Below are 24,156 nucleotides of genomic sequence, written 5' to 3' on the forward strand. Positions count from 1 at the left end.
TCCATTCTCTACCACAACTATAGTAGAATTTTCACTATCTTTTTTAAAGATTACAAATACCAATTTTCTAGGATTCTTGCTAATCCTATCCAGGACGACTCAAATTTCTAACAAATCTTGTTTCAGCTAGGTTCATTCCCTAAACTCTCAACACTAAGTGCTAACCTAACTTAACAAGGCAAACATGTCAAACTCATGACATAACAGAAATACATCAAAAGAGAATGCCATAATAATGACTTTTTCTCTTCAAGTTTATTCTCTTTGCCTTTTCTCTCTTATGACTTTTTCATATGTCTTACAAATTGTCTTTCACCATGAGAAATTAAAGAAAGATAAACTGAGAAAGCAATATATTTAATGTAACTACATGAAGGAGAAAAAATAAAGTAGCTTGAAAGCTAGGAGAAATATCATATTTAAGCACTCTCTCTTGTTACCTTTCCATCTTGACGGAATGCCCCTTTAATATAGGTGCATTGTTTCCAAAATTTCAAGTTAGATCAATAGAGATTCTATGAAAACTTAGAACAGTGTTTTCTCTCCTTGTCTTCAATCCTTAGCTGATTACTCCTTTTATTGAAGGATAACACTTTCAAAACTTGAAGCTGTTCTTTGGTGATAATTTATGTACCACAAAGACAAACCATAGCTTGTCTTCTTCTATAAAGATCAGAGCAGAAATGCAGAGTAGAGGAGGCACCGAAAGTGCAAAAAAATAATGTTGCAGCAGGATCATGGTTGCTTAGATTCTTCTTGCTGTCTTTGCTAGCTATCTTTAGAGTGGATGATATTTTCAAAGTACTTGCAAGATCAGCATCCTTGATCCTTAAGTTTTGGCTCTAAATTTTATCATTTATCTTTCATTTTGATTTGAAAAGGAAAAACTCCTGTTTCTTCTTTCTTAAAATGTTGCAGCATCTTAAAGTAGCTTTAAGTAGCTATTTTGTTTACACACTTTGGTTATTATTTCTACAACATTTCTTTTTATAACAAAATCAGTATTTGATTTTGTTTTTGACTTCATTATTTGACTTTTTCCATCAATACTTGTTTGATGAAAGCTTTTGGTGCTAATAAAAGGTGAACTATCTTTAACTTAATTTGTTTTACCCAAAATTATAAAGCTCCAGCTGCATCAAGTGCTTTTGACCATGAAATAAGTCATGTTGCTAAACTTGTTTATATCTGGACTACTTAAACAGAAATTGATTTGGACTTGCAACAATAAAACAAACATTAACTAATTTTTAGACTTTTAACCTAATAAAATATCTATATATTTGTCATTATCAATAATAAAATGGTTTCCTAAACTCAATAGAATTAAAAACTTGATTCAAGTATGTACAAAAAAGAAAAAGAATAAAAAAAAAGAAAGAAAAAAAGAAGCAACAGCCTCATCGAAGTTATTTCACATGATAATGATTTTGAACCAAATATTTCAAAACAACCATAACAATGAAATGAAATACTATTAGTTTAGGGAATACCAGGATAGGGGATTGAACTGTATCCGGATACGAAGAATTATGAAAGTTGAAAACTTGAAATACTTATAAAAAGGGATAACGCTAAAGTCAGATAAAGAAATATTTCGAAAGTTGGACAGGGATAACAATGAGAAAAAATCATAGGAAGAAGTGGTTGATAGGTTTCTCTGTTATTGTTTGGAATATCTGATGGAAAAAAAATTAAAGGACTTTTTAGAATAAGGCATCCGAAATTGCTGATGTTGTTCAACATTCGTTTAAAAACTTCAGAGAATGAAATTGTACTGATCCCTTTAGTTGTTGATGGCAATGTCAAAAATGACAAAGAAATAAAGATTATAAAAAGATTTTTATTCTTGTTTTTTTACTCCATCTTATTATGTTTAGTTTTGTGTTTCAAAAAAAAAAAAAGACTACAATACTAAAGTCAGAAGTATTAATGTGCTATATAAAGAACCTTATAGCGGCACTCAATTCAATACAAAGTATTCCATTCAATCTCTTGTTCTCATGCTTTCATACCTTCTCTCAATTCCTATCACTTGTTATCCCTACCCCTTACAAATTACCAATCCAGTGATTAGGAACACAATCAAAATTATAAGCTACCGTATTCCTCGATCGACTATTTTTGTAAAAAACACATACATTTTTATCTAAAATTAATTATTCATAGATTTCTGATGATTGAAAACGTGTAAAAACACATATTTAGTATCTCAACAAAAATAAAACTATATGCATTATTTGGTTATTATGAGTTCTAATAGTAGTATTTTTTGCAGACTTTAGATTATTGGATGGCAGAAGCTAAGATGCTACAAGATTCTCAGTTACTACATATTATGCTGAAGCTCTGACCAACTTTTTTTTTTTTTAATTTATTTTTTCTTGTATAATAATAATAATAATAATAAAACATGTTAACTCTCTTTTTTCGAATAGTTATAACTTATAAGAATGGAGATACAATTTTGTTGAGTAACTGTTAATAAAAAGCACCAATTATTGTCTTTTAATTTCCAGAATAACCAATCATTCTTCTTCGGTTTTTCTTCTTTTGTCTTTCAAGCGTTGCTTTGGAATCAAAGATATATAGAGAGTGCGATTGAATAGAAAAGGAAAATACAAATAAAAGAACATCAAATGGAGATAATGGGGCCAAATAAAGATCAATAGAGAGTGCGATTGAATAATTATTTCTATGCTACTTGGTACGTTCTTTTTCTAATTATTTCTATGCTACTTGATGGTTGATGCTTGCGTAGACATGTTATGATGATGATTTAGATTTGTTGGTGAATGAATGTTTTGGACCAAGAACAAAATTAGAACTGCTATGGGTCTTTATGCAAATACAGAAAACAAGGAAGCGGGGGTCAAATTCAAATTATTTTTGAAAGGGGCATCTTGTACCCGCCATGCTCATTGAATATTTTGCTTACTTTGATAATTAGTTAAGAAAAATACTGTGTATATAAAAAATTAACAATCAATCATTATATATGTTAATATTTATTCTATATTTTAACAAATATAATTTGTATCAGGGGTTGATCGTACATATAGAATGATTTATAATTAAGACATAAGTAGAACACTTTTAATTATAAGATGATATACTATTATATTATTATCATAATTGTTTTCCCAATATAATTTTTTTTGGCCAAACAAGTTTAGCCTCCTCTAAATATTTTACGTTCGTTCATGCATGCATTTATTTTTTAAATATTTTTAATATAAACAAATCAAATATAATTTTTTCAAAAAGCAATAATCTTTGCAAGAAAGAAAAGAGTAATCTAATTTTTTTTTTGGCCTACATTGGCCAATTTTTAAAAAATAATTTTACTTATCTAAAATTCTGAACCTTAAATGATAAAATCCCAATCTTAAATCCTAAATTCTAAATCTTCAAAAAATAATATTTTTAAATTAAAAAATTGGCTATATTTTTTAACAAAAAGAATACATATTCAGAGTATATGGATGGCTGTTTTTGTATAAATTTAATTTTATTACCCTATTATATATTGTAACATTTTTTGACACAATCATCATATATCTAATCATGTGGTAAACGTTGGTAGTTTTGACATATATTTAATTTTTTTTTCTTTGTAACAAACTTGAATAAGTTATGATAACAAGTTAACAACATTAGATAAAACATAGAAACTGAAAGTTTGAAACAGAAGGAGCAACATTTTCGTAGCAACTTGAGATTCATCTGATTTAATTCAAACATATTAGAAACATTTATAACGTTGTTAAGACTTGCGTTGTCTAACGCCTCTTCATTCCTACATCGATTGTATTTGAAGAAGGTGCCCAAAGCATGATACAATTCTTTTGCAAATTTCCTCTAAATTTAAGGAAAGCAATCTTTTCATGCTTTCTCTTACTCATGTTCACCTATAAACCGAGATTACACAAACATCATGTTAACTGTCTTGTGATTTTTTATTTTGATCCTCGGATAGTATCATTTTTTACATTGTGATTTAATCATCAAATTTAATTTATTCTTTTCTAATTTTTTTTTAAAAGTAATTAATATGGATAGGAAAGGTACTTAAATATTGATTATTATCAATAACATGCCAAAACATTATTAGACGCTACTAATTATATGATCCTTTTACAATTATTTATAGATACACATTCCATATATATGAGAATAAGACTATGAAGCTCTTGCTATCATGCATAAAATTTTAGAACCATTTAATTATGACCTGAATTTGGATACCATACCACATTACACTGGATGTTATTGATTTAATGGTGATTACATTTTTATTTTTTCTTTTTATTAGAAGATATTTTTAATATATATATTTTAATTGGATCTTATATTTGCTAAGAATAAAATCCAACACAAATCGGTTTGTTAGTGATGATTAAAGCTGAAATTTCCCTCTTAGAAGTAAATACAGAATGTTATATGATTTTATCTAATGGTCCTTTTGACAAGGCTCTTCATTTCCAAATTCCAATATATACCATTAAACGTATAAAATGTTTGATTATTTAAAAAATAAAATAATATTTTTAATCATGAAAAATTTTAGCATTCATAATACTAACTATGAAAGGATAAACTAATTTAATACTTTTAAAAAATTAAGTTAGTTTAACAAAACTACCTAAAATAGATATTTTGTTGTATATTTTTGCCAAACTAATCTAATCATATCGAATTAACTTATATCTTTTATAGTTAAAATTGTTGAATTCAAATTTTTCATAATAAAAATGGGAGTTTACTTTTATTTAAATATACTGGAAATATAAAATTATGTTATATAGATATTTAAATTTATGTATTTAGATTATTTTTTAAGTAGTAAGTTTGAAAATTAATTGCTAATGAGTAATAGTTCAAATGGCATAGTCTCCCCATACTCAATTAAGAAGTTGCGGGTTCGAGTCTCCTATCTTTGGTTAAAAAAAAAAAGTTTGAAAATTAATTACATATAGCAATTTGCGATTGAATATCTTTGTAAAATTGTATATGTTGTTAATATATGTAAATTAATTTCTTTTAAAAATATTAATAAAATAAATATAATCTTTATGTAAAGTTTGATAAGGAACAACTTCCTCATCAATAATTTTTTTTTCATGATTTATCATGATCATCATCAACATTAGCCAAACTCATCTTGTGTAAGATTGTAGTGGTGGATCCCCTCTCTTCTATTTGTTTTGAGGTATTGGGATGGAAGATTGAGACACAATATTATGTTTGTTGGCTTAGAGATTGGTACTAAAATTTTTGTTTCCGTCTCTAAAATTTCAGTATTTCAGTACTTCTAAAAAGTAGGAACACAGGGGACTGAAATTTTTAGAGACAGAGATTAAAATTTTAATAACATTTTATACCTAAAATACCCTCATTTCAATTAATTAATTCTAATTTTATCCTTTATGCAAATTAAATTAGAGTTTTATTTTTTTTTCAATTTCTGTCTCTCACTTTACACCAAATAGAATACTGAAATTTATTTCGGTCTCTGTTTCTTAGTCTTTGTCTCTCAGTCTCAGTCTCTCAGTCTCTGTCTCTCTACTAAACGTTATCTAATAATTAAAAAACATAATTAGACAGAGTCCTACAAATCACATGAACTATATGGTTTCTTGACTTTCTTTTTATTCCAAAATATCTTTCTTATACAACATTTTAATTTTAATTTTAGGGTCAACACAGATCGGATATGACTAAAATTTCGATCCGATCCGCACTTAAATCATCGGATCGGATCATATTGGATTTCATATCCGCATATTTTAAGCTTGGATCTGATCCGCATATTTGCGGATCGGATCAGATATCGGATATTGGATATATCCGCAAAACATAAAAATTTTTTTTAAAGTTTATTTTTATTAAAAAAATATCAATAAAATTCATTTTCTATTCTTTTAAATATGTGTAGTCTTAAAATAATATTAAATATATTTTTTTTAAATAATAAATTAAAATAATACAACATATATGATAATTATTAGTTGAAATAAAATATAAAAAGAATATTTACTTATTTATTTCTTTATTTTTGCGGATACGCGGATATGCGGATACCAACACAAAATCCGCAATCCGTTCCGATTAGTGTACGAATTTGATCTGATAGCCTTGCGAATCGGATCCATATCCACAATTTTTGAATTAAATTCGGATAAATACCGCAGATATGCGGATCGGATCGGATTCATGAACACCCATATTTCAACTTTTGTTAGAAAGTCCTTAAAGCATGTGCAAAGTGAACTTTTTTAATATTGGGTTCAGAAGGGTGTCATTTTTTAAAGTGACTCGTTATGCGCGTTGTATTGAATTATGGGGGTGCTACAATCTTAATTTTTTAACTTTGTTAAAATAACAAAACGCGATATTGTTTAATACTTTTTTAGTAATTTTTAAAATTTAAAAAAAAATTTATGAAAATGTCAATGATTTTTTTAAATTAATTAAAAAACTTTTTATTGTATTTTCTAAAAGTGAAAAAATTCTCATAGCAAAGTAGAACTCACCTGCAGCCAAATAATCTTGTGTAATATTAATATTAAAAATATAAAAATATTATTTATATATTAAAATTAGCTATTAAAATTAGTTATTATATATTTTTATATAAATTATATGTGTTATTTAATTTATTTTTAATATATATTTTGTATTTTAATATATATTTTATAGTAAGGCTAATTTTAGTGTACACATAAAATAATGGTAAAAAAAAATTAGCCGTACAAAGTTAGTGACTATTAATTGCATTTCTGTCAGGTAAACTGAAAATAAAGCTTGAAACTAAAAAGCCAAAATTACATAGCAACCACCTTCAGCCAAAATTAATTGCAAGGATATGAATGTGTCATGGTTTGTATGATCAAATATGATATCAAAATCTTAGTTACCAACTCTTCTTTAATTTCCATGTCACACTCTCTTTCTCTCCCTCATTAACTTTATATATATTTCCTCTACTACCCATTTATTTAAATGGCCACACATCTAGAATGCTTCTTCCTCAAACTTGAGCCCCTTCTCACAATGGCAAGAACATTTCTAGTTTGGTTCTTGTGTCTTGGGGTGCCTTGTTTCTTTGTAATTATTGATGGTGGAGTTTATGGAGATCAGAACTTGCATCCAAGAACCATTTCTGGTGCCAATCACTACCATAAAGATATAAGAAGATTACAAGCCTTTAAGGCCTCTCTTACTAGACATGGTTCTGTTGCTTCAACATCTTCTTCATTTTCATCCTCTTTTGCTTCTTCCCCTTTGCTATCTGAGGTGATTAAACTCAATTGTGTTCATTTTTTTTCTTTTTGCGTCAGAAAATAATTGTATGCTCTTAGCTTTTATTTGATATATAGATCAAAATAGAAATATAAATAAAATAAAATGTTGTTTGTTCTTATTTTTTCGCTAGTATCTATCTATCTTCTGTTGTGGTTTTATCTTTGTTTTGAAATATTTATCAAACAGAGTCTTAGAACAACGTTTAGTGTGTTTTTAAGAATTACTTAGAACCTTTTATTGTTATAATTTTAAATATTATAAATAAAAATGAGTAATTATAAATACTTTTGGAACACAGACATAACATATGAATTAATAACATGCCAATTTGTAATTTCTCATAAAAACTAAAGTAGCGTTTGTTTTGAGGTACTGAGACAAAGACTGAGACTCAGTATCGTGTTTGTTAGTTCAGAGATTGGTACTAAAATTTGTCGCTGTCTCTAAAATTTCAGTATTTCAGTACCTCCAAAAAGTAGGGACACATGGGACTGAAATTTTTAGAGATGAAGACTGAAACTTTAATAACATTTTATACCTAAAATACTTTCATTTCAATTAATTAATTTCAATTTTACCCTTTGTACAAATTAAATTAGAGTTTCATTCTTGTTTCAATTCCTGTCTCCCATTTTACACCAAACAGAATACTGATTTCAATCCCAGTCTCTTAGTCTCTGTCTCTCAGTCTCAATCTTTCCGTGTCTGTCTCTCCACCAAACGCTACCTAAGAGTGCATTTGGTTCACATTTTTATTTTTATTTTTTTTCCATAAAATTTTAAACATAAAAGCAGAAACAAAAGATGTACAAGTTTATTTCAGCTAAGTGACAAATAGTACATATTTTCTGCCTATGTTGTAGCACTCTTTTTATTTTATTTTGTTTGTGTTTTTGTTGGTTGGAAAATTTGTGAAATGAATGATGCTTATCTTGTGTGATGCAATTGAAGGGTGTGAACAATCCACGCGTATACCACGTGACATCGTATGGGGCAGATCCAAGTGGGAATTCAGACAGCACAGAAGCAATTCTTGCAGCCATAGCAGATGCAGCCAAGGTTCCAAGTCAAGGACAGTTGATGCAGGGCATCACTGATCTTGGAGGTGCCCATGTTGATCTTGAGGGTGGTAGCTACCTCATCAGCCGTCCACTGCGCTTGCCGGCCGCCCGTCTAGGGAACCTCATGGTATGAAATCTTTAAAGTGCGTTTTAGTTTGCGTTTTCATTTTCTGTATTTTTTTGTTTTTAGAATTGTATTTAAAATAATAAATTTTTATATTCTACAAAAAAAAAATACTGAAAATAAAAATACAAATCAAACTTAACTTTTGATTTTCTATTATTAGCATTAGTAGATTAGTACGCAATATGAAATTTTCTACCGAAGTTTGCAGTTTCCTTAGCATTTGACAATTGTCATATATTTTGGAAGACTTTATTGTATAGACTGATAGACGAAATTAATTTTTGAGGCAGGTAATTAATTAGTCTTGATATGTTTTTGTCATAATGGTTAAAGAGTTGGTATAACTGCACCAAGAAAATGACAATTTCTAATGTGCTTTTAGAAGATATTTTTGTAAAGCAATTTTGTTATCATTTCTTTTTAAAATTCAATTAGTGTATAATTTCAACGTAAAATTGTTTTACATAAACATCCAATTTTGTATTGTGACATCAACAAAAATCACACAAACATTAATATCTAATTAAATGATAGTATTTACCGTATATACTAATTAAACTCATTTTTAATGTAAAAAGTAAAAATAGAAAAAGTCAAATCAAAGTACATTTTTTTTTTCAATGTACCATAACAGTTGAGTTTGAAATTTTGTTTGTAATTTGATGAAATCAGATACATGGTGGAACTATAAGAGCCTCAAATAACTTTCCAGAAGATGGGTACCTCATTGATTTGTCACCAACCTCTTCTTCTTCTAATAATAATAATAATAATAATAATAATAATAATAATAATAATAATAATAATAATAATAATAATCATAATGAGAAGAATGGAGCTAACTCAGAGAGTTCCCGTTCTTCACCCTACAATTTTGAGTACATAAGCTTGAAGGACCTCTTGTTAGACTCAAACTTCAGAGGTGGGGGCATTTCAGTAATTAACTCACTCAGAACTAACATAGACAACTGTTACATTACACACTTCACCACAAATGGAATTTTAGTCCAAAGTGGTCATGAGACATACATTAGAAACACTTTTCTTGGCCAGTACGTAACCGCTGGAGGTGATAAAAATGAAAAGAATTTCTCCGGGACCGGAATAAGTCTCCTCGGCAACGATAACGCCGTCACGGATGTTGTCATCTTCTCTGCAGCTATAGGAATAATGGTAACGGGTCAGGCCAACACGTTCTCCGGCGTGCATTGTTACAATAAGGCCACCGGATTCGGAGGGACCGGGATATATCTGAAGCTGCCGGGGCTAACACAGACAAGGATTGTGAATTCTTACATGGATTACACGAGTATCGTCGCCGAGGATCCGGTCCAGCTCCATGTCTCTAGCAGTTTCTTCCTTGGTGATGCCAACATTGTCCTTAAATCAGTGAAAGGTGTTGTGAATGGAGTCAGCATTGTTGATAACATGTTTTCAGGGTCCAGTTCTGGGGTGGAGATTGTTCAATTGGACCAATCAAACAACAGTTTCAACCAAATTGATCAAGCTATTGTTGATAGGAACATTGTGAGGGGAATGAATTTGAAGGCCACAGTGGCAAAAATGTCAATTCGAGGGAATGGAACATTATGGAATGTTGATTTTAGTAATGTTCTGCTTTTTCCAAACCTTATCAGAAATGTTCAGTACTCATTAAGCTCTAGTGGTGGAACATTCCCTAATCATGCTTTGAGGAATGTATCTGAGAACAAGGTTGTGATTGAAACAAGTGAAGCAGTGGATGCAAATGTTTTTGTTACTGTGGATCAGAGTATGGTAAATTGATTGAACAGGTTTTGAACTTTGTAGAGTGACCAAAACAATATAATTCAATTTATTTGGTCATTTTTATTTAGTCCTAAGTTCTAAGTGGAGGGAATTTTTTGGATATGATATGAGCATGTCTTTGTTGCCAAGTCTTCCTTTCTTTATTATCTGGACAGAGTTAATTAAACATTATATATATTAACAATCATACAAATTATTATATATATATATATATATATATATATATATATATATATATATATATATATATATTTACATGATTTAGATAGACTGAACTGCACATTATCTTTTTATGTGATACTTTTCCAACCGATTGGTTCAAAATACTGGACAAAAACTAAATCAATATATTTTGCGGGTAATGCTAATAAGTTTACAATATTTAAGGAGAAAAAATAAATTAAGGATGTATATCATAGTTAATTATTTGGTTAGTCATTATTGCATCTATTTATTTTTATTTGTTTTTTATTAGAAGTGACCCAACCCGCAAGAAAACCCAGAATTCAAATTTCAAACAGTAACGCCCCCACCATTCTCACCTAATCGAGCAACTAGTCTAAGAACTCCAAAGAGACTGAAATAGGCTTGTTGAGAATGTCTTCCATAGGCTTTGGTGGTCTACTGCTCCAGAAATGGAAAAGATGGTTTGATTTAATGGATTGCACTAAGGTTTGATTATCTCACTCAATTATTAGTCTCGCTAGGATCAGGGTTCTTTTATTGCTTCTGCTTCTACTGCCAAGACTAAATTTGCTATTACCTTTGTTCTTCCTCTCAGATTGCCATTGCTATGTTTTATCACTGTTGCTGCTGCTCCCTGACCGAGTTCCTGTTTGAATGCTGCATCTACATTGATTTTGATATTTTCCTTCTTTTATTTTGCTCTTTTTTTGTTTTCTTTGGTTGTTCTGTATTTAAGTATCTCTATTTCCTATAATGTTGCTTGGATTATGGTTGCTTTATGTTGGTAAACTGCTAAGTTTCTATTTTTCCATATATTCCAAGCCATTAATCTTACTATGCTCCAGCCAGTCTCGAATTCCTCAGCTGTGCCTCCTTTTAGTTTGTGCATCATGTTTGAAAGCCAAGATCCCAGGGATATAGAATTTGCTGGTGGACTGCGTTGCACTTGTGATCCATTTGCATAGGAAAATGGGATGTTCAGTTGTTTCTTCTTCTTACAAACAAAGACGACTAATAGGTACACAATCAATTTTTCTAGTAACACTTGGACATCTCAATAATCAACAACATATATCATTAAAATTGATAGAACAACATAAACTTTCTACAAAAATGGATATTTTAAATCAGACAAAAAAAAGAGTAATACAAGTAGTAAGTTATATTTTAATGTTCATCTCTATACTAGGAACAACATACTAAAATTTCATAAGAAATAGAACAAGTTTACCATGTCAATGAGATCAAAATGGCACCACCATTTTTTCCTCTTTCTTCTTCTCTTCTCATTGATCTCTTCTCCTTCACTCTCTCTGTTTTCTTTTTCTTTTGTTTTAAAAATATGAGAAACATACTTTCTCTTCCTTCCGTGGCTATAAGCCACTTTCTTTTCTTTTTATTTATTATTTTTGTTTTTGGCTTGTAAGTCCCACTTGAGTTGGAAATTCACCAATCTTCTCTTTGCAAGAATCAAATTTAATTGCAGGTAAATTCTTAGTCATCATATCTGAACCATTGTCATTAGTATGGATCTTTTCAAGTGCATATGACTTCATCTCAAACGCTTAATGTATCTAATGATACCTCACCTTTATGTGTTTCGATCTAGAGTGAAACGTTGGATTCTTACTAAGATGAATAGCACTTTGGTTGTCACAAAATAACACAAACTTCTCTTGATTAATATCTAACCCTTGTAGAAATTTCTTCATCCACAATAGTTCCTTAAAAGCTTTAACAACAACAATGTATTTGAAGGTTGTGGTAGGCTTAGAGAAGGGGGGTTGAATATATGCCTTCCTTTTAGTTGCTATTATGACCATTTTTAAACAGACTTTCAATTCTGATTCTGTTTGTACTCAGCAACAGAAATTTATGAGACAACTTATTTTTGTCTCATGAATATCAGAAAACAAATCACAGCAGAGAAAAGAAAAGCTAACACCAGTATGTATCCTGGTTCGGTTGCCTTGTGCTATGCAACCTACGTTCAGTCTCCTCCACAACAATGGAGAAATTTTCACTATAGTTAAAAGTATTACATACACCAATTCCACAGGATTGACCCAATCCTTTTACACTCAAGTTCTAATCTAACTTGACATTGGCTATGCTAATACCTAACTATTCACTCTTAGTGCTAACCCAACTAAGAAAGGGATACCTCACAGGTACATGATACAAGACATAGACATACCTAAAGAAATCTAAAAATAACTTTAGGCTTTTCTCTCAAGTGTATCACTCAGCCTTTTTCCACTCATGGCTTTTACTTGAGCTTTCTCACTATGCCTTTTCACTCAAGAAATTACAGAAAGATAAACATAGAAAAGTACATTACAATCTGTAAAAACATGAAGGAGATTGACTTCATCAACAGCCTCTTTGCTATGTGAAAAACCAGCTTTGCAAACCTCTGATTCTGTTCTTCAGTATTGGCCGAATGCTTCTTTGATAGAAAGCATTATCCAAGTAAAGGAACTTCACAGGGAACTCTTCACAGAACAACTCACTAAACTCTGGTTTTCTCTCCTTAATTTCTGAATGAGTAGCAAGCCTCTTTTATCTCCTTGCATGTTGCTGGGTTCACCTTCCTAGGTCAACTTCTTGAGCATTGAGCTTCACCAACCCAGCCGATCACCTTTTTCCCAGTAATCTTCAAAATATAAGCTTTGCTTCTGACATTCCAATGTTGACCGAAACCCATAAAGCAGCAACCACAAGAGTCTTCCAATGGTCAACCGAATTTGAGCCATTGAGAAGCTACTTGGTCCCCAAGAATCACTTGTGTCCGTAGATACACAACAGTGAAGAACAGAAATCCTCTTTTCTATATAGCTCAAAACGGAGTGGCAGAGAGTTGAGGATGAAGAGAAGAAAGTGTGTTGCATGTATGAGGAAAAGGATTACCTTTAAGCTTCTGATCTTTTCTTGATATGGCTTGAAATGGTTGATTATACCTTACCCCTATTTGCTTAACCTTCTCTTTCCTTCTTCTTTCAAGACTAGCTTAGGGACTAAGCTCTCTTTCTTACTTTTTCTGAGTTTAGTGATTTGACTGACACAGAGAAGAGAGGAACATTGCTTTGAAAGCAATGAGAGAGAGTGAAGACTTCAATCTTGTATGAGAAGTTTGGTGGGATCAACTTGGATTGATGGACACGGGCTTGGGTTGGTTTTGATTTGCTTGGCTCGTTGGTTCCTTCTTTTGTTTCTTTTGGGCTCCATTGGCTTAACCAGCCATTAGCCTTGATGTTTTATTTTTATTTCAATTTGGGCTGCTTGATTGAATTTTGGCCTGCAACAATTGAAAAATAATTAGCAACATATAATTATTAACACTCAACACTAATTATTTATTTTGCCCAAAAATAATGTTTGTCATCACTAATTAATTTAGTTAATTTCTTAACTCAACAATCTCCCCCTTAATGACAAACATAATCAAGCAATAACCAAAAGGAATTAAATTTTAGTAAAGTTAGAAAACTTCCCTTTGATTGATGTTACTTGATTTTGTGTTGCTCTCCCTTTCTTTTTTAAGAGTAGCTCCCCCTGGATTTATGCTTTCTTCTTTGTTCCTATTTTACATTGTACTTAAAGAGAGCACAATAAAGAGCTACACACATTTATCTTTTCTAAGGGATATCAGACAAACAACACCTTATAATCAGCCCAACCTTAAGCTATTTTCAGCAGCAAAAAATTCAACATGTGAAAGCAAGTTTTAATGCAGCAATCAGACAAGAAAACCCAAAAGAAATACTAGTAGCAAAGGAAATAATAGTAGCTGCAGCAATGCTAATAAAAGTTCATAGGAATCCTTTTGCTATTACTCCCCTTTTCTTCTTTGTTCCTATTTTACATTGTACTTAAAGAGAGCACAATAAAGAGCTACACACATTTATCTTTTCTAAGGGATATCAGACAAATAACACCTTATAATCAGCCCAACATTAAGCTATTTTCAGCAGCAAAAAATTCAACATGTGAAAGCAAGTTTTAATGTAGCAATCAGACAAGAAAACCCAAAAGAAATACTAGTAGCAAAGGAAATAATAGTAGCTGCAGCAATGCTAATAAAAGTTCATAGGAATCCTCTTGCTATTACTCCCCCTTTTGTCATCAAGGGCGGATAATAAGCAAGATCAACAGAAAACAACTTCTGGAATCCTACAGGAAAGAGTTAAGGCACAGTTCAAAGTACTAACTAAACTATCAAAAGTGCAGCAGTATTTAGAGTTATTACAGTCATCCAAGATAAAGAAAAACAGTTCAACAGTAGCAAAAGAAACATAATTCATGAGACAAAAATAGAGCAGCAGCAGTTTTCATGAGACAAATCTAGGCATCAGAACCATTCCCCTCCGAATCAGCTTCCTCTTCAACATTAGTGGCAGGGTCTTCATCATTTTGAAGGTTATCAATGAAAGTCATGAACACAGTCACTCTATCCCTTGATTTCCTTAGGAAATTCTCATGCTTGCTAGCTAGTTTCCTTTGTTCTTTGCTCATAGCAATCATGTGATTAGATTGGGAGACAAACTCCTGAACAACATCCTTTACAATATTCAGCAGAGTAGATTTCTGCCCAGTAGAGATGGAGGTACCCTCAGTGGAAGAAGGAGGAGATTCATCAGGTATGAACTCTTCATCATCATCATCTAGAGCCACTCTCTCAGATCGAGTGGGTCCTTTTTGCTGTTTCACTGCACCACCCCCTTTTAGATAGGAATGTCTATTTTGATAATCCTCATTTGTCAAGTCAACACCAAAATACTCAAATATGCAAGTTAGAAATATGTCATAAGGAAGTGCTTTGTCTTTTTCACTCCTAACAGAGTCAAACATGTATCTAACCATCAAATATGCAAATGAAATTTCAGTTTTAGTGAGAAGGGCATATAAAACAAGAGTACCAGTGTAGGAAACCTTTGATATGAACCACTTTGAGGAAGTATGATGTGGTTGACCATTCAGTACAACTGAGCACGCTCATATCCCAGGGCTTTGTGAGTGGGTCTGATACCATCAATTAAAGAAATATGTTCACAGAAGTGAGCCAATGCATCATTGTAGGAAATACCAACACCATCATCCCACTTAACTAAAGTGTAAGCACAAGGCCCAACATCAGTATACTTCAAAGCATCACTGATAGTTTCATTGTTTAAAACTATGTCTCAGCCCTTTACATATGAGTGAGCAATGCCTTCATGATAAGTCATGTTGGCATAAAATTCTTTGACCAATTAGGGATAAACAGGCTTTTTGATGTCAAAAAGATTATTCCAGTCCAGAAAAATCAAGTTATCAACAAACGGAAAACCTTTTCTTTTCAAAAATGGCAAATCGGCTAGAAAAGATGGACATAGGGTACGATACTGGATAATCCCATCATAAAAGTCATTATTCATGGTAGATTTGAATCTATAGGGGTTATAGTTCGAATGAGAGGTCAAAAAATGAGCTTTGTGATCAAAAGGTCCAATGTCTGGTTCTTTAACTGATTTAAGAAGAACTCGAGCTTTACCTCGTTGAGAGCGCACAGGAACCGACCTGGATTTTGGTTGTGTTGGCTCGAGAACTGGTTCCTCAGCCGCCAGACGTTTGCCTTTGGAGGAGCTTGGTTTTGAAGAACCAGGTTTTGAGGAGCCTGGTTTGGAAGGCGTCGCCTTTGGTGGTGCCGTAGGCTTGGCAGAGGCAGAGAATCTTGGTGTGGTCTTGGTCCGCGCCATGGAAGCAGTTCTTGGAGGAGAGGTAAGAGGAGAAGGAGAGGGTGTGAAGTTTTGGTCTTGGGAGCGAGTTGATGGTTTGGTGGAACTCTTGAGGATTTTCTCACGAGGAGGCCTTTTAGCCAGGGTTTTCGTCCTCATTTGGTAATTTTCAGCTTTTGAGGGAAGAGAAGCAGTAAAGTGAATGGGAAGAAACCAAAGGGTTTGAGGAGAAGTTATGGAGGGAAGAGAGGGAGTATTGGTAACTGTTCCCAGAAGAAAATTTCTTAAACCATGCAACTGCATCACCATTGATTTGACTTGAAAAGACATGACCTCATAAAATAAAGATTTTATTTGATTTTTTTTAAATAAAATAGGAAATTAATTTTAAATTTTGAAAACCCTTTTTGACTAACAAAAAATTAAATCAAATGGAAAACCTTTTTGGGCCAAAAAACATTAAATGAAACCCAAACAAAAACTTAAACACGCAATGCAACAAAATATCAAACAAACAAAACAAGAAATGTAACATTCATGTTGGGCCCAGAGGTGGCTTGAATTAAGGAAACACATAGGACCACCCAGATCTGATTTGATGTTGGCCCAGATTAAATTTTCACTTGCAACAAGTCCAGACTGCGCTGAATGAAGGGAACGTTCTTCACCTGCCCAGAATTGTCTCATACCTGTTTATGAGACAAAAAGCTCCAGCAAACATATCAGAAATTTTTAAACATGGAATCATAACTTAGAATTCCCAGACTAGTCCTAAGCATGCAAAATCTGTCCTCAGGCAGTGGTTTAGTGAAAATATCTGCCAATTGCTCTTCTGATTTAATAAATTGAATGCTAATATCTCCTTTTTGAACATGTTCTCTTATTGAGTAAAATTTCACTTCAATATGCTTGGTTCTAGAGTGCAAAACTGGGTTTTTTGAAATATTAATGGCACTCATGTTATCACACAATAAGGAAATATTTTCTGCATTCAACTTGTAATCGGCAAGCTGAGTTTTTAACCATAAAAACTGAGAACAACAAGATGAAGCAGCTATATACTCAGCCTCTGCAGTGGATAAGGCCACTGTTGGTTGTTTCTTACTTGACCAAACATTTAATGACTTTCCAAGGAAGCAACATAGGCCTGAAGTGCTCCTTCTATCAACTCTATCACCGGCAAAATCTGTATCACAATAACCAACTGCAGAAAAATCATCAATCTTAGGATACCAAAGACCAAAATTGGATGTGCCATGAACATATCTAATGATCCTCTTAACTGTAGAAAGATGTGACTCTTTTGGTTTGGATTGGAACCTAGAACACAATCCAACACTTTGCACAATATCGGGTCTAGAGGATGTTAAGTACATAAGAGAACCAATCATTCCTCTATACCTAGTCTCATCAACATCTTTCTCAGTTTCTCCCTTATGTAATTTTGAATTAGGATGCATGGGAGTTCCCATGGGTTTGGCATTTTCCATACCAAATTTCTTAACTAATTCCTTGGCATACTTCTCTTGATGAATGAAAATACCATTTTCAGTTTGTTTAATTTGCAGCCCAAGAAAAAAATTAAGTTCACCCATCATACTCATGTCAAATTCACTTGTCATGAGTTTTCCAAATTCAGAACAAAGGGATTCATTGGCTGATCCAAAAATAATGTCATCAACATATATTTGTACTAGAATAAAATAATCATTAGAATTCTTGATAAATAGAGTCGTGTCAGTGGTGCCTCTTTGAAAACCATTTTTTTTAAAAAAAGAGCTAAGTCTCTCATACCAAGCTCTAGGAGCTTGTCTTAAACCATAGAGAGCTTTAGATAGTTTGAAAACATGATTAGAATGCTCTTTATTTTCAAAACCAGGAGGCTGCTCCACATACACTTCTCTATCTATCACACCATTCAAAAATGCACATTTCACATCCATTTGATATAATTTAAAATCACAAAATGCAGCATAAGCTAAGAAAAGTCTTATGTTTTCCATTCAGGCAACAGGGAAAAATGATCATCAAAGTCTATTCCTTCTTCTTGGTCATATCCTTGTGCCACTAGTCTTGCCTTATTTCTTGCAATGCTACCATCCTCTCCTAGCTTGTTCCGGAAAATCCATTTGGTTCCAGTCACTTTCTTTTCATTTGGTCTAGGAACCAATTTCCAAACTTAGTTCTTCTCAAACTCTTTGAGCTCATCTTCCATTGCCTTTACCCAAGAAGGGTCACCAAGGGCTTCCTTAACATTTTGAGGCTCCATTTGAGAGAGAAGGGCAATGTCTGTTCCTTTATTTTCTTTTCTTGTTGAAGACCGAGTTCTAACTCCATGAGAGACATCCCCAATAACAAATTCCTCAGGATAATTCTTCAAGAATCTCCATTCCCGAGGTCTGGTGGACTTGGAGGTAGATTTAGATACCAAGGGATTCTGGGTGCTGCTGGCTTCAGGGTTTCCTTCAAATTCATGAGACAAAATGGAATTGTCTCTTGAATTTTCAGCCACAGCATTTTCTGGTTCAGCTTGAACGGGATTTCCATTTTCTTGATTTTGTACAGTTTCAACGTACTTTTGAGTTTGATTCCCTGCATCACAATCTTCCAAAATACTTTGCACCAAGTTAGTATCGCAAAATGTAACATGTATGGACTCCTCAATAATCCTAGCATCTTGATGATAAACTCTATATGCTTTACTAGTTGTGGAATATCTTACAAACAAATACTCATACGCCTTTGGATCAAATTTACCCAAATTATCCTTGTTATTTAAAACAAAACATTTGCATCCAAAGATGTGCAAGTAGTCTAAGTTTGGTGGGTAACCTTTCCAAAGTTCATAAGGGGTTTTCTTCAAAAATTTTCTTATGATTGTTCTATTCAAAATGTGACAATCTGTGTTAACCGCTTCAGCCCAAATAAATTTTGGAACATTACTCTCACAAAGCATAGCTCTTGTCATCTCTTGTATGCTTCTATTTCTTCTTTTCACAACACCATTTTGTTGTGGTGTTCTTGGACAAGAGAAGTTGTGAGATATTCCAAATTCCTCACAAAAGGATTCAAATAAATTGTTTTCAAATTCAGTTCCATGATCACTTCTTATAGAAGAGATTTTTAAATCCTTTTCATTTTAAATTTTCTTGCAAAAAGGTTCAAAGGCCGAAAAGGCTTCATTTTTGTGTGCAAGAAATAAAACCCAACCAAACCTAGTATAGTCATCCACAATCACTAAACCTTAATGTTTACCACCTAGGCTTTGAGTTCTTGTTGGACCAAATAAATCAATGTCTAGCAACTCAAGTGGTCTTTTAGTAGAGATATCTTCCTTTGATTTAAAAGAACTTTTTGTTTGTTTTCCTATTTGGCAAGCATCACAAGTGATGTCTTTGTCAAACTTTATCAAAAGAATGCCTCTTACTAATTTTTTCTTTACAAGTTTGTTTATTTGAAACATACTTGCATGACCCAATCTCTTGTGCCATAACCACTTTTCAGATTCTTTAGAGTGAAGACAAGCTACATTTTGATCCTTTAGTTCATCAAGAGTAAGTCCATACATATTATTAAAACAGTTGGCAACAAGCATTACTTCATTTGTCTTTTCATTAACAACACAGCATTCAAGTCTTTTGAAAGTCACTAAATATCCTAAATCACACAGCTGACTTATACTCAAAAGATTGTGCTTCAAACCACATACCAAAAGTACATCATCAATGAAAGTAGATTGTTCATTACCTAATTTTCTAATAGCAATAATTTTACCTTTACCATCATCTCCAAAGGTCACAAAACCTCCATCATACTTATTTAGTTTGATGAAGTAAGTTGACCTTCCAGTCATGTGCCTTGAACATCCACTATCCATGTACCACATGTCCTTTTTGTTCTTGGATGCTAGGCAAATCTACATGAAGAGTTTCAAGTAGCCTTAGGTATCCAAATTAATTTGGATCCTTTGAAGTTAATCCATCTTGGTTGCCCAAGTGCATTGAAATCACAAACAACATTGTAAATTTTGTTTTCCACAACTCTCTTTTTAATGAAACATTGTGCATATGAGTGACCAAATTTCTTGCAATTTACACAATGATTTTCTGATGTGTATCACTGAAATTGCGGTGAGTTGCTTTGCTGGAAATGATTAAAAGTTTGAAATTTTCTGGTTTTTGGAAGAGGTTCATTTCTTTTGACAAATTGATTTTTATTAAAATTGTTCCTCTTAGCAAAAATATTTTCACCAGAATTTTTTTGAACTTTTGGACTTTTCGAATATGAGGTTTTGTTGTAAAATGGTGGTTTCTTGAAAGCAACCTCATTTTTCGAAATGTACCCCAAACTTGGCCTATTTAAGCTAGGTTCGGTTCTTGGTGAAGGTTCAGTTTCACTTGTGTATACTTCATCAAGTTTTTCTTCAAAAGTTGGAACATATCCAATACCAGATTTGATTGGTGTGGATTTAATATTTGATGAAGAAGCCACAAATTTTATAGAGGAATCATTAAAAACTACATCTTCCTTGGCTATGTAACCTAAACCAGATTTTTCAAATAATGGTCTTTGACTTGCAAGTAATTTGTCCAAGTTACTAGAACTTTGAGAAAATTTTGCTAAGTCACCATTCAACCTTTTAATCATATCATTTAATCTTTCGTTTTCAGCAATTAACTCATGAGAAGGATCCACAATGTGCTTTCCTTTTAATTTTTCAAGTTCAGATTTTAGAAATTTGTTTTCTTCAATAATGTCCAAAGCATATTCAGTTTCCTTCACTTTTTCTTTTAAAAAATTATTTTCAGCTCTTAACACATCTCTTTCAGATCTGCATTCATTGTACTTGTCAAGCAGTTTTGAGGTGTTTAAAGTGAGATCATCAATAATAGCATGTAAGTCCTCAATGGTCAAATAATAATAATTTACCTCATCAAGGTTGTTGTTTCCAACCATGAAGCAGTCTTTATCTTCACCTTCAGATTCTTCTTCTTCATTTGAGTCGTTCTGAAGATCCTTCCAAGCTGCCATGAGTACTCTTTTTCTTTCTTTCTTTCCTTTGTCCTCTTTCTTGAGCCTTGGATAGTTTAGCTTGAAGTGTCCAGCCTCCTTGCAATGATGACACGTTACTTTGCTCAAGTCCATCTTGTGTTCCTTTGAACTTGAGCCCTTGTACTTGCCCTTATTCTTCATCATCCTTCTAAATCTCCTAGCAAAAAACAAAAGCTCATCATCTGAAATACCATCACTGGACTCACTCTCTTTTGGTTCTATTTTTGACTTGAGGGCTAATCCCTTTTTCTTTGAGTCCGAGTTTGTGTGTGTGGTTTCATAGGCAAGGAGTTTTCCTCTCAGCTCATCATAGATTATGGGGCTTAGGTTGTTGCTCTCGGTTAGGACAGTGACAGTGGTTTCTCATTCTTTTGTGAGGCTTCTAAGGAGTTTTCTCACCAAGGTTTGTTCTGCATAGTTTGTACCCATAGCATCAAGGTTGTTGATTATGATTGAGAATCTCTCAAATGCTTCATCAATGCTTTCTCCATCCTTCATGTTAAACATCTCGTATTCTTTTCACAGCATATCAATCCTCGTTTCTTTGACCTGTTTAGTGCCTTCGTGTGTAACCTGGAGTTTTTCCCAAATTTCTTTGGCTGTCTTGCATCTAGACACTTTTCGGTACTCTTCAAAGCTGATAGCACAGTGAAGAAGGTTGATGGCTTTAGCATTCAGCTCCATCTTCTTCTTGTCGTCCTCATTCCATTCAGCTTCTTCTTTTGGAGTCACCACTCCATCAGCACTTGTTTTTGTTGGAATCTTGGAACCGCTCATAACAATCTTCCATATGTTATAGTCAATGGATTGGATGAAGATTCTCATCCTCTCTTTCCAATAGGCATAGTTCTTCCCGTTGAAGAAAGGTGGCCGGTTGTTTGACTGGCCTTCAGTAAGGGTGTAGGCAACTGTGGTTGTGCCCAAGTTGTTCACCATTGGATATTTGCTCCAAGCGGTTAAGCTTGATTCTTGAGACCTTAGCTCTTGATACCAATTGAAGGTTGTGGTAGGCTTAGAGAAGGGGGGTTGAATCTATGCCTTCCTTTTAGTTGCTGTTATGACCTTTTTTAAACAGACTTTCAATTCTGACTCTGTTTGTACTCAGTAGCGGAAATTTATGAGACAATTTATTTTTGTCTCATGAATATCAGAAAACAAATCACAGCAAAGAAAAGAAAAGCTAACACCAGCATGTATCCTGGTTCGGTTGCCTTGTGCTATGCAACCTACGTCCAGTCTCCTCCACAACAATAGAGGAATTTTCACTATAGTTAAAAGTATTACATACACCAATTCCACAGGATTGACCCAATCCTTTTACACTCAAGTTCTAACCTAACTTGACATTGGCTATGCTGATACCTAACTATTCACTCTTAGTACTAACCCAACTAAGAAAGGGATACCTCACAGGTACATGATACAAGACATAGACATACCTAAAGAAATCTGAAAATAACTCTAGGCTTTTCTCTCAAGTGTATCACTCAGCCTTTTTTCACTCAGGGCTTTTACTTGAGCTTTCTCACTATGCCTTTTCACTCAAGAAATTACAGAAAGATAAACATAGACAAGTACATTACAATCTATAAAAACATGAAGGAGATTGACTTCATCAACAGCCTATTTGCTATGTGAAAAACCAGCTTTACAAACCTCTTATTTTGTTCTTCAGTATTGGCCGAATGCTTCTTTGATAGAAAGCATTATCCAAGTAGAGGAACTTCACAGGGAACTCTTCACAGAACACAACTCACCAAACTCTGGTTTTCTCTCCTTAACTTCTGAATGAGTAGCAAGCCTCTTTTATCTCCTTGCATGTTACTGGGTTCACTTTCCTAGGTCAACTTCTTGAGCCTTGAGCTTCACCAACCCAGCCGATCACCTTTTTCCCAGTAATCTTCAAAATAGAAGCTTTGCTTCTAACATTCCAATGTTGACCGAAACCCATAAAGCAGCAACCACAAGAGTCTTCCAATGGTCAACCGAATCTGAGCCATTGAGAAGTTACTTGGTCCCCAAGAATCACTTATGTTCGTAGATACACAGCAGTGACGAACAGAAATCCTCTTTTCCATATAGCTCAAAACGGAGTGGCAGAGAGTTGAGGATGAAGAGAAGAAAGTGTGTTGCATGTATGAGGAAAAGGATTACCTTTAACCTTCTTATCTTTTCTTGATATGGCTTGAAATGGTTGATTAGACCTTACCCCTCTTTGCTTAACCTTCTCTTTCCTTCTTCTTTCAAGACTAGCTTAGGGACTAAGCTCTCTTTCTTACTTTTTCTGAGTTCAGTGATTTGACTGACACAGAGAAGAGAGGAACGTTGCTTTGAAAGCAATGAGAGAGAGTGAAGACTTCAATCTTGTATGAGAAGCTTGGTGGGATCAACTTGGATCGATGGACACGGGCTTGGGTTGGTTTTGATTTGCTTGGCCCGTTGGTTCCTTCTTTTGTTTCTTTTGGGCTCCATTGGCTTAACTAGCCCATTAGCCTTGATATTTTATTTTTATTTCAATTTGGGCTGCTTGATTGAATTTTGGCCTGCAACAATTGAAAAATAATTAGCAACATATAATTATTAACACTCAACACTAATTATTTATTTTGCCCAAAAATAATGTTTGTCATCACGAATTAATTTAGTTAATTTCTTAACTCAACAGTATTCTACCTCTATAGTAGACAAAGCAACATATATTTTGAAGCTGGAATTGCTACAACACAACTCCCCCTGCAAAAGTCATCATATAACCAAAAGTAGACTTTCTTGAATCAAGATCCCAGCCATATCCACATTTGTGTAACCATCCAACACAGGTTGGCCACCCCAAAGCATAAACAAACTCTGGAAGAAACATTAAGGTATCTGAGAATTCACTTTACTGCTTGCAAGTATTCCTTGTCAAAATTAGAGA

The 24,156-nt window shown here is 33.1% G+C and overlaps 1 protein-coding gene across 1 annotated transcript; it reads left to right on the plus strand.

Annotated features, from left to right (window-relative positions):
• Nucleotides 1-6,857: 6,857 nt before the first annotated feature.
• Nucleotides 6,858-10,412, plus strand: QRT3 (Pectin lyase-like superfamily protein). Its single transcript, XM_088485258.1, has 3 exons — nt 6,858-7,299; nt 8,260-8,496; nt 9,169-10,412. Exons 1-3 carry the CDS (start codon nt 7,006-7,008, stop codon nt 10,279-10,281), a joined length of 1,644 nt encoding a protein of 547 aa, XP_088341384.1. The 5' UTR covers nt 6,858-7,005; the 3' UTR covers nt 10,282-10,412.
• The last annotated feature ends 13,744 nt before the right edge of the window (nt 10,413-24,156 follow it).

The sequence above is a fragment of the Arachis ipaensis genome, chromosome B4 (assembly GCF_059453495.1).
Source record: "Arachis ipaensis isolate K30076 ecotype BB chromosome B4, ASM5945349v1, whole genome shotgun sequence".
In the NCBI taxonomy this organism is placed as follows: domain Eukaryota; kingdom Viridiplantae; phylum Streptophyta; class Magnoliopsida; order Fabales; family Fabaceae; genus Arachis; species Arachis ipaensis.

Excerpts from the sequence above, each read along its gene's own strand:
- QRT3 (XM_088485258.1), top strand. The coding sequence starts at position 7,006 with ATGGCCACACATCTAGAATGCTTCTTCCTCAAACTTGAGCCCCTTCTC. Across the intron at positions 7,300-8,259 it reads CTTCCCCTTTGCTATCTGAG|GGTGTGAACAATCCACGCGT; the intron begins GTGATTAAACTC and ends ATGCAATTGAAG. Across the intron at positions 8,497-9,168 it reads CCCGTCTAGGGAACCTCATG|ATACATGGTGGAACTATAAG; the intron begins GTATGAAATCTT and ends TGATGAAATCAG.